Source organism: Mustela lutreola, chromosome 12, assembly GCF_030435805.1.
Source record: "Mustela lutreola isolate mMusLut2 chromosome 12, mMusLut2.pri, whole genome shotgun sequence".
NCBI lineage: Eukaryota > Metazoa > Chordata > Mammalia > Carnivora > Mustelidae > Mustela > Mustela lutreola.
Window position 1 is genome coordinate 95,380,248 of NC_081301.1, and position 12,082 is coordinate 95,392,329.

Sequence of the window (12,082 nt, forward strand, 5' to 3'; positions counted from 1 at the left end):
TTCCTTTTTTTTTTTTTTTTCTGGCTGCACAATATTTTATTTCTTGTAATGCATATTTTGATTATAAAAATCTTCTGATGTAATAAATTGCATTGCATGAGCATTGTTTTGGGTTGGGATGTGCAGCCTAAAATTTTATACCAAAATACTCATTCAGGTGTCAAAGACATTTCAGACTTGAAAGTTATAAATTTATACCACATACACCCTTCCAGGAAGCCATAATACATGACCCAAGTAAGAGGAATGCAAAAAATAAAATAAGGGCTCGTAGGAGAGAAGCAAAGAAATGACAAAGGAGACTATCGAGACGATAGCTGTGCATTACACTTCCGAGGACAGCGGGCACCAAGGAGGGATGCCTGGGGGGAAGAAGGAAGTAATGAGTTACGTGACAGGTTTGACCACGTGCAATGTTAAGTGTTGTTTTTGTCAGAGCTGTTAAGGAGTCTGAGAAGACTTTGGTGAAAGTTTAAAGAAAACCAAGCAAATGAAAGCGTGAAGTAAAACTTCAGGAAAATTAACAAGCTATGTAAGAAAAGAAATGTAGTCACTGAATACCTTTATTTATTTATGGAGAGAGAGACAGATGACGAGTGGAGCAGAGGGGGAGAGGGAATCTCAAGCAGGCTCCACACCTGGGACGGGGTTGGACATGAGGCTTGATCTCCTGACTCTGAGATCATGACCTGAGCTGAAACCAAGAGTCACACTCTTAACTGAGCCACCCAGATGGCCCTAATCACTCAGTACTTCTTGAAATAAAAATTATTTAACCATCATAGTGAAAAACTTTCTGTATAATTATGTTAGGAGGATGAGGGGGAAAGGAGAGAATGAGAAGTTAGTAGATAATACCTAAATAATGATGCCAGAACAGTGTGAAGGTACTATGGAAAAACATGAGGGTAAATAGAAGAAGGTAATTGGTAAAAGTACTGAAGCTGGTTATGTCCTAATAGAAGAATACTTCTGGTTTTTCCTTTGTCATAAGCTTTCTAGCACTATTTGTTTAAATTATGTGTATGCATTAGTTTGAAAAATAACTTGAAAACTAGACATACGAGAAGAATGTCTCAGGAAATTCATTATAGTGCGGGCGGGTGTGCGTGCGTGTGTGTGATTAGCAGTCCAGATATGAGGTCTGTAAGCTAGTAACTCCCGGGGTCCTCCTTGGCGGCTCTCACAGCAAGCGCATTAATTGAACAGGAACCTCTGCAGTTTAACTTTAACCAGTTTAGCCATTCAGGCATACAGAGGGAATCAAATATTCCAGGTCATGGCCGTAGCAGAAAAGATAAAGCGCCTCAAACTTCTATATGGAAAATAATCTAAAACCAGAAAGTAAGCAGACAAGTATCAAAAAAAAAAAAAAAAAAAAAGCTGTCGAACATGTTAGACTGTTGACACTTAATTTTATTTTATTTTATTTTATTTTATTTTTTTTTTTTTTAAAGATTTTATTTATTTATTTGACAGAGAGAAATCACAAGTAGTCGGAGAAGCAGGCAGAGAGAGAGAGAGGGAAGCAGGCTCTCTGCTGAGCAGAGAGCCCGATGCGGGACTCGATCCCAGGACCCTGAGATCATGACCTGAGCCGAAGGCAGCGGCTTAACCCACTGAGCCACCCAGGCGCCCCGACACTTAATTTTAATAGTATAGGTGACTGGGGAGGGAGAAATGGCAGACTCATTGTTGCCAAGAGTAAGTGACGGGTGATAATAAGGGAGGAGACAGCCGTGGAACCCCAGCACAGGAGTTGAGAAGGAATGGCCCCACGTCACAGGGAGATAGATTCCAAAACTACTGAATAGTCCTTCAGAGGGGTTGGGTGTGGCAGCTCAGCAATGTTGCCGTTACGTAATAACCACTCTTGGTTAGCCATTTGATACGAGGGAGCTACCAGATTTAGCCATTTTATGCTGTTTATTACCAAGGTTTATGTGAATTATTTCCTGCTGCGTGCCTGAGTTGACCTTAATTCTGATACGTCCCCAAAGGCTGGGGGGATCAAGGACGAGCCTGGTGTGGGGTAAGCGGGGGTGAGGGTTTGGGTCACTCCGGACATGCCCTAGGTGGGAAGCTGTACACTTTCCGTAGATGCCCACCTCCGAAAGAGCCATCAGTCACTTAGAAATGTCTCTTGGTTGTCTAAGAATTTGCTTTTTGTGTGTGTGTGTGTGTGTCCTAAGATTCTTTGCTCTTCTCCCTCTACTCCTACTTCCCCAACACAAATTACCTTGGTTAGACTCATTGTTCTAATTGGTATCTCTGCTATAATGGAATTTAAGTCTGCTTTTCATTTGAGAAGCTAAAGGATTAATAAATAATGCCTGATTTCTAAGTTTGTTTATGTTTTCTTTATCTGATTGGGTGTATATGAGTCACAAAGTGGAGAATTCAATATCTTTCTTTTTAATATGGTATATTTGCTATTTATTTTTTTAGAGGAAGTCCACAAATGAAGGGGACACCCCATTTTAAGGAAGAACAATGTGCTCCAGCATTAAATTTAGAAATGAGGAAAATACTGGATTTGCAAGCACCCATCATGAGGTATAGTACTTTGGTTAAATTTAGCATTTTGTGATGACAATATGTAATAAAGTTGGTTAATCACATGACCAATAGGAAAGTTGATCTCATTTTTTGTCCACTGAGGATAATTTTTTTTAGCTCTAAATTCTTGATTAACCCTTAGATGATACATTATTATACTTCAGTTATTTCATAAAGCCTATAAATTGAGTATACCAACCATAATTTTATTCAGAAATTTAGAGTTTTTGGTAAATCTGAAATTGTTTGAATGATACAACATAGTGCATATTACTTGAATTGATACTGATAAAAATCACATAAATTGAGGAAAAGAAAAAGTGTCTTTGTTTCCAAAACCTTCAAAGATTTTGGGAAATATGTGGATACTTGGATGAAAGTTAAGCTTCCTTTTTTTCTTTTAAGATTTTATTTATTTATTTGACAGAGCACAAGTAGGCAGAAAGGCAGGCAGAGAGAGAGAGGGAAGCAGGCTCCCTGCTGAGCGGAGAGCCCAATATGGGGCTCGATCCCAGGACTCTCAGATCATGACCTGAGACAAAGGCAGAGGCTTTAACCCACTGAGACACCCAGCCGCCCTGAAAGTTAAGCTTTCTGATTTTAGTATGAATAAGAAGCCCAGAAATACCAAATACAAAAAAATATTTTATAGCCATTGGTAGAAAAAATAAGTGTGTATGTAATTTGGCTTTATTTCATTAATTGCTTTGCATTTGACATTTTAGTTGTCTATGATGTGTGGATCTTATTACAAGTTTTTTTTTTTTTAAGATTTTATTTATTTATTTGACAGACAGAGATCACAAGCAGGCAGACAGGCAGGCAGAGAGAGGGAGAGGAGGAAGCAGGCTCCCTGCAGAGCAGAGAGCCCGATGTGGGACTCGATCCCAGGACCCTGAGATCATGACCTGAGCCGAAGGCAGTGGCTTAACCCACTGAGCCACCCAGGTGCCCCACAAGTATATTTTTTAACTTAAAGTTTTTTTACTACAGTATCTTTTCTTTTTTAATAATTCTTTTTAACTGAATCCAGAGTTAACATTGAACTCCAGGAACTTTTCACTGTTTTTGTTTCCACGCATATATATTCATGAAATTATAGTGGTGATATTCCAGCCTTCTGTGCATCAAAATGGCCAGTATTTATCTTTATTGATAACACTTGCTTTTAAAAAAATAATAAATACTAGCCAAAAGAGGTATTCTAATTCAAAATTCATTTTGTTAGGAGTCATTAAAATCTTCTTCCCAAATGTCTGCAGATAACTTCTTATGAAAGGGAACATTGATAAATTAGATTATATAAAAGTTAAAAAAAGAAACTAGGGGGAAAAAAACACCATAAATGGTTTCAGAGGTACCTAAAAAACAGCATAAATTGTGAAAACAAGGAAATAACTGTCAGTGAATATATCAAAAGGCAAGTTTTCACAACACATAAAGATTTCCTGTGATGAGAAAAAGACAATAGAACAAATGGACACAATATAAACAGTTTCATTGTCTATATTCCAGTTAATACATTACATAGTACCTCTCCTTAGTCTCCTTTAGGAGATTAAATAAGTGACTTCTACATATGAACAGTTAGGTAACATACTGCTGTTGGAGAGATCAGGTTGAGGAGAACTTTATAAGTTGGTTGTGGGAGTGTTAATTTATACAGTGTGTATGGAAATTGATTAGGCAAGGTCTGTCAAAGTTGCATATATTCATGGTCCGTGTCCAGCATTTCTCTTTCTAGGAATTAATCCTACAAATATTTCAAATTACATGCTTATAGGGTTTTTCATTGTTTACAGTAACAAAAGATCAAAAACTACCTAAATGTCAATCAGTCGGGAGCTGTTTAAATAAATTTTCTTACTTTTACACAATGCGAACAACATGCATCTATAGAAAAAATGATGGCTTTTTTTTTCTTTAATGGGGATGGAGGGGCACAGGGAGAAGTAGAGAGAGGGTTTTTTGTTTGTTTTAAAGATTCTGTTTATTTATTTGACACAGAGAGATCACAAGTAGGCAGAGAGGCAGGCAGAGACAGAGAGGGAGGCAGGCTCCCTGCCAAGCAGAGAGCCCAATGGCTGGATCCCAGGACCCTGAGATCATGACCTGAGCCGAAGGCAGAGGCTGCTACTTTCGAATATACAAGTTTAGGTGACTGGAAATCTCTAAGATTTTTCTCAAAACTTGAGAAAAATAATTGCATTTTAGAGAAGTATTATTATTAGTACCTGTAATACATACTTTTTGGAAATATGATTAGAGATCAACTGTGTGATCCTGCATTAATGTAGAAGACATGCTATTTGGACTTTATAACCAACTATTTTCCTGCCCACAACCAAAAATAGAAGTCATATGTAATTAGAGATAATGATTAAACTATTGCTTATGGGCATAATATGGCAAGACCTTTGCCATATTTTAGTTTTTGCTTGAAGAAAGAATAGGATTAGTGATAAGCATCCAACATTTGTCATTATTTGAGGATCCAGAATGTTTCGAAGGTGAGAAGTATTAATATAATATATAATTAAAACTCTTAATCTGTTTCTCTAATTCTACATAATACATACTAGTAAATACCACAGTTTATTCCATATCCTTCTCCCTGGCACTTAGAAGAGCCCTATGTAATATATAGTATTTAATATTTGTTACGGGCGCCCGGGTGGCTCAGTTGGTTAAACAACTGCCTTCGGCTCAGGTCACAATCCTGGAGTCCCAGGATCGAGTCCTGCATGCATCAGGCTCCCAGCTCCACGGGGAGTCTGCTTCTCTCTCTCACCTTTTCACCTCTCATGCTCGCTCTCACTCACTCTCTCTCTCAAATAATTAAATAAAAAAATCTTTTTAAAACAATCACCACTTCTCTGGTGTTAGCCTTTAATATTTGTTAGGCCATTAAATACATTTACATACTTCAGAATTGATAATTATGAATTAGATATTTCCCATTAATAATATTTGATTAATCAGAAATGGTAATCTGCTTTCAGGATCCTACTGTTAGCTTCTAAGATCCTAAATTAAGGGGGGGAAAAGGCTCCTCTGGCATATCAGTTATCTGTTAAAAAGCCCATGAAGTCAGATTGGGGAGGCTCTCCGAAGGCGTAACTTAGAATACATTTATGTATATTTTGTGTATATTTATACTTAGGGGTGACTTTCAAAATACTTAAAAACCAGTGGAGGGTGATAAGAAATGTGATAGTATTGATCAATACAGAATCCTGATATATCCCCTTGTGCCGAGAATTAATCCTTTAGTTGTTAGGTCTTTGTGACACTGGCAGCCACTGGGCACATACTCACGTGGCATGGACTGAGGCCTTTTTGCTAACTTTGTGGAAATACTCCGTATTTTAACAATTCATACCAGCCTTTGTTTTAGTGAGTTTGTTTACTTTCAGTTGAATGAGGAGGATCTTCTCTTTTCCTCTGGATTCTTCATGATGTTTATTATAGTTTAACGTTATGATCTTTTAATTCCAACTTCGGGATTGATGGATGCTATTTATATGGGTAGATTTTTCTTTTGACTCTGGGTCACATTTTGCTGTTTCTTCACACAGCTGGTAATTTCTTTATCCTAGCACTGTGGATGACAATGTGGAGTTTCTGAATTCTGTTAACTTTGTCAGAAGAGCACTGAGTTTTGCTTGGTAGGCAGTTAAATTACTGCAGGGTGACCCCAGTCTTGTTCTTGTCATATGCAGTGATTCTGCTGTGGAAGTAGGAGTGGGGAGAAGGAGGATGTAGTTGGGGAAAACCTAGGCTGACTCCTGCAAACTGAAGTTCACTGGTAAAACAGTGACTGTCCCACTAAACTGCTTCTCTTGACATGTAGCAGATCTAAAACATACATTTTTTATATTATATTCACCACATGTTACATATAAATTTTACACTAAAATATAATCTGAAGGGGAAAAATAAATACTTCAGAGGTAAAACTTCCATAAACTCCCTTGATTACAAAATACTCTGAAGTTGAAGAAATGGAACTGCGTAAGGTCACATCTTATTCTATTCTTTTTAATATTTTTATAGTAGAGAAGAAAACACAATCAGTTCTTCAGTGTCTGAACTCTGGGGAATGAGTCATTGAAGTCCACTTGTAAAGAATCGAAGGTTCACTGTAAGAATTAAAATATTGCAAACTTTCCCTTCCCCTGACAGTACGCATTACAGTATTTCTGAAATAGACTCTTCACACTTAATAGTATATAATAGCATATATTATAGGCACATCACATTTTTCATGTTTTCATTCGAGCATTTGATACTTTAATATTTTAAAGATTTTATTTCTTTGAGAGAGCACAAGCGGAGGGAGCCGCCGAAAGGGGGAGAAGCAGGCTCCCCGCTCAACTGGGAGCCTGACGCTGGCCTCCTTGGATCATGGCTTGAGAGGAAAGCAGATGCTTAACCAGCTGAGCCACCTCGGCGCCCCAAGCATTCGATGCTCTTGACTACTCTTTCTTCAGTCCAGCTTACTCCCTGGGCTTCCTCGATAGAGCAGTTTCCACTGGTTCCCCTTTTCTTTCTCTGTGCCGGTACCTTTGCACCGTCATCCGTGGATTCCCCTTTCCTTTTCCTTTCTCCTTTCTGCCGCCTCCCGCAAGCGCTTAGTACCAAATACAACTAGCGCTGCCTTAAGGGTTGGGCACACAAGAGTAAGCAAAGTGAGCATTTATTTGCCATTAGGTAAGTATATGTTAAATCTCTGTAAGTAAGTTAAGTGCTGGGATCATACTCTATAATTACCTCTCATCAACCGAGCAGGCTTCTGAAAGGAGAAACTTTTTTTTTTTTTCACCTCAAAATTTCAAAAATCATTTACTAATTTTAATGCAGAGCATAGCACCTGTCATAGAGCGTGGGCTTTATAGATGCTTGTTGTGCGAATGAACGTGAGGCTCAGTGATGCTCTAGAAATACTGGGATCTAGAACTATGGGTGCCAGTAAAGTAGCCTCTAGTCAAATGAAGTTCCTTGACTATAATTCAAGGAACTTCATTTGAAGTAGTTAAAAGTAAACAAAGTTAACCTATTGTGTGGAGCACTGGGTTGGTGCATAAACAATGAATCTTGGAACACTGAAAAAATACAACAGTTACGTTCTTTGGTTACAGTAGCCATATTTCAGGTGTACAGCCCGCACACGGGGCTGTTGGCTACCATGTTCAATAGCACAGATGCAGAGCATTTCCATCACTGCAGAAGGTTCTGTTGGCCGGGGCTAGAGAATTGCTACCTCTGCTTTTAGCTCCAGATTGTCAGCCTGTCATAAGTTGTTCTTTATTCTTTTTTAAAGATTTTATTTATTTTATTTGACAGATAGAAATCACAAGTAGGCAGAGAGGCAGGCAGGGAGAGAGAGGAGGAAGCAGGCTCCCTGCTGAGCAGAGAGCCCGATGCGGGACTCGATCCCAGGACCCTGGGATCATGACCTGAGCTGAAGGCAGAGGCTTTAACCTACTGAGCCACCTAGGCGGCCCATAAGTTTTTCTTTTTATTATTTTCTTGCCTTTTTCCTTTCTTGTCAGCTTTCATTTATCCTTCCATCTTTGAATATGCTATTTCAGTATTTCTAGTTTTTTAGAAAACTGGTTGATCAAGTTTGTGACCATGAATGCGCACAGTCTTTTATTTTTTCCAGAATTTCTGATTCTAGATCAAATTGCATATAGGTGAACCTACTAGACAGCTAAGTTACAGATGAATAACAGTTTTGTAAGTTGGTTCATGATCCTCTCTCTTTGAATAGGCTCCAGAGCAATTACATTCATAACTCACTGCTTTTCCAGTATGCTCGCTTAACAGGTAATTGGTTCTAAATTGCTTATTTCCCTACAGTTTGCAGTCTGTGCTGGAAGATCTCCTCGTAGCTACTTCTGATGGGCTGCTTCATCTTATTCACTGGGAAGGAATGACAAATGGAAGGAAGGCTATTAATCTTTGCACAGTACCTTTTTCAGTAGATCTGCAATCATCTAGAGGTAGTTATACCTTCTGCATGGGGTAGAACCTGATGTTTAATGTTTGGTATAATCTGCTTAGATATTTGCTATAGGTGAATATTGATTTTTCTATTTTGAAATTAATTATACAGGGGGAGTGTGTGTGTGTGTGTGTGTGTGTGTGTGTGTGTGGGAAGGAATGTTTTAATAGTTTGGTATTCTTAGATCATTATTTTTGCCCTTTTAACTGTTCTTACAGGGTTTGCAAACAAAAATGTGAAAGCGTTATTTACTGTATTTATATTCACGTTTCATGTGCTTGTGTTTTCATCAGCAGGTTCATTCCTGGGTTTTGCTGATGTGCACATCAGAGACATGGAATACTGCGCCACACTTGATGGGTTTGCTGTTGTGTTTAATGATGGTAAAATTGGATTTATTACACCAGTGTCAAGTAGATTTACTGCAGAGGTAAATTTACTATGGAATGTTTATTTTCTTTATTTTACATTTATTAATTTTAGTTTTGTTGTTAAGTCCCTCCCCTACTTTCTTATTTAAGATTTTAGGGTTATTGTTAACTAATTTTTTAAGTCAAAGTAATATATATAATACTTAAAATAATACAAGTAGACAATTCTATTAGATATGTTGAAGAAAAATGATAGTTCCCTTTGCTATTTCCTGCTCCCTTCACCCCCACTTTCCATTCTCAGAGACAACCATTTTATTTTTCTTCACTGGTTATTTTGTTATTTATCTTTACCACTCTGAGTGTTTTCTTTAACTTTTAGTTTTTAGGCTGTTTATTGACTTCTGCTGCAGGAAAAGACTATTTGCTTCCCTGTTGCTAGCACATTCATATATTCTTCCTATCTTCCTAGTAGTTACTGTATTTTGATCAATTACTATTCATTATTTATATTATTATTGCTTTATAAATCCTAAGCCATGTGATATGTTTTATTTTTTCTTTCCTGCACATTTCCCTTTCCACTGGAAATTAATAATTGTTTGTTTTTTGTTTATTTTTTATGTACTTAACACTAACTCAACCCCAAATTGTCTGTGGTTTGTGTAGATATCTTCTCAATTCTTTCAGACACATTAGGCGTTCTCTTTGTTTCATCTTCTTGAAGAAATTTCTTTTGGAAGCTTCTGGATTGCTCCAGACTGAACTGCTTGCTCACTGTACCTTTAACACAGTTGTACTTTTGGGTTTTCATCATCTATCACTTGAGGATTTGCTTCCTTCCTTTAGTTGTATGTGATCTTTTCATAGTTAATGATTAACATATGATAAGTTAATATATTAATTTGGTTGCTGTGACAGAGACCCAAAGTAAAAATTGGATGCACTGAAAGCTGTGTGGATTTTGATGGGTTTGGTTGACCCTGTTCTTCACCATAGGGTGAGCTAACTAGATTGTGTCCTTTCCTTTCCTATGTCCAGTGCTCATTGGAAGAGAGTCCTGTAGTTTTTTCCAGAGACTATATATCTGGCTGGCCCAATATTCTGGGTTTTAAGTTATGGTGGTGTTAAATTAGAGGATCTGAATTCACTTATCTGCGTTGTCAGTGTGGTCGGTCCAGAGACCACCAGGGTTTTTTATTTTGTTTTTCTCTGAAGAAAAATCTCCAGTTTTCTGTTGGAGGGAAGGTGAGTTATTTCTTAGCTGCTCAGATTGTGAAGATATTATGGGAACCCACCTGTTGCCTAAACAGGCTTTAAAAATCTGAAAGTCCTATTACTTTTAGTTCAACCTTTCTGAGAAATCTTAATCCTCAAGCCTTTTTTGCATCCTACAATGTTAATTTAGTTGTTTCTCAACATTCTTGAATGCAGGTGAAGGATTCTACTCCTCCATATGCTACCTAGCTTTTAAAATGTTCTCATACTTCCTCCTCTCCTGTTCATTGTCCTTGTCAGTTTATGCTGTTGAAAAAAATCTTCTCTGTTAGAAAACTTGGGGCTTTAAGAGTCAGAGAAGCTAAGTATTCACATTCAGTGTACTCTCTTTAACTGGAAAAGATTTTAAGTTTTTGTTTGTCTGTTTTTAGAAAGAGAAAGAGAGAGCATGAGCAGGGGGAGGGCAAAGGAAGAGGGAGACTTGTCCCTCCTGAGCAGGGAGCCCTGCATGGGGCTCAGTCCTAAGACCCCTAGATCACGACCTGAGCTGAAGGCAGATGCGAAACCTGCTGAGCCACTCACAGGTGCCCCAGATTCTAAGTTTTTAAGGGCATATTGTTTTCTGTGTAGTATCAGCTTTAATATTCCTAAAACTGTTTTTCATTATCATCTTTATTTACATCGTGAAGTATTAAATAGTACATTTGTGGTAATATGTCAGTATATAAAAACAAAAATAAACTTTTGAAGAATTTAATTTTTTACAAGGTATATTTGTAATTATGTTTGGGATTTAAATGTTTTTATTGAAAACAAAAGGCTGAAAAGGTGACTCATTTCTGAGTATCAGCTTTTATCTTTTTTTTTTTTTTTTTTTTTAAATTTTATTTGTCAGAGAGTACGTACAAGCAGGGGAAACTGCAGTTGGAGGGAGAAGCAGCCTCCGTGCTGGGCAAGGAGCCCAATACAGAACTTGATTCCAGGACCCTGATATCATGACCTTTGGCAGTTGCTTAACTGACTAAGCCATCCTGGCGCCCCATAGCTTTTATCATTTTTTATTAGTATTTGGTTCAAGAAAATTTTCCAGGAAACTAAGAATTTTTTAAAATAATGAAGAGCAGATGGGCATTATCAAATAAGTTAGAAAATATAAATTAGGGAAATATGTATGTTTATTATTGGTAATTGGGAAATAAAATAATGACCTATTTATATGTTTCATATATATATATATGCATGCATGCATTATTTAGATGCTTTGTAAAAATGTTTGGCATTTTTGATGCATTTAACAGATGTATTAAAATATGTCAGATTATGCCACTCTTCTGCTTAGAACCCTCTAAAAGTACTAGATAATTAGGACAAACCTACTGAAGACAACTAGAAAAGCTGGAGAAAAAATTTTTTTAATGTGCCTCAAGACTTTGGAGAGTTAGCAAGTCTGCAAAGAATTACCTGGCAAGGGGGCAGAGGCCCAGTGAGCTAAGCCCAGTGTGTGAGGTCACAGTGAGCATGAACAGCAGAGCTGTACATGGTGACTTGATGGTTCTCACAGATGTGCTAAGGGAAAGCAGCTGGACATGAAAGGATATGTGCTATGATTTTATGTAAAATTAAAAATAGAAACATAGGCCATTTGAATTAGAGTTTATATGGTCGCATATTCTTGGTCTAAAGGAAAAGAAGGACGTGATTACCAATCAAGTCTGGATATTGGTTACTTCTGTGGGGGGAGGGGATATTGATCAGGAGGAACCTGTTGGGGGCTTTTAGATTCTGATCATTCTTGGCCTGAGTGCTCGCTAATTCCACAAGGTCTGCTTTGGGATATTACTGAGATGTGCAGTCTTGACTTTTTGTATTCTTCTCTAATGTATTATTCGTAGTGGAAAACTTATTAAAAATTGAAGATACTTCA

The 12,082-nt window shown here is 37.5% G+C and overlaps 1 protein-coding gene across 5 annotated transcripts in view; it reads left to right on the forward strand.

Moving 5' to 3' along the window:
• The window catches only part of RIC1 (RIC1 homolog, RAB6A GEF complex partner 1), a 142,391-nt gene that overhangs the window by 82,082 nt on the left and 48,227 nt on the right, over nt 1–12,082 (forward strand). For 4 of the 5 annotated variants that reach the window (XM_059141605.1, XM_059141607.1, XM_059141608.1 and 1 more), the window contains 3 exons: nt 2,449–2,556; nt 8,425–8,567; nt 8,863–8,999. In XM_059141605.1, the coding sequence (XP_058997588.1) occupies nt 2,449–2,556; nt 8,425–8,567; nt 8,863–8,999 (388 nt within the window). The remainder of the gene's footprint in view (nt 1–2,448; nt 2,557–8,424; nt 8,568–8,862; nt 9,000–12,082) is intronic. The other variant, XM_059141606.1, reaches the window with a different exon arrangement.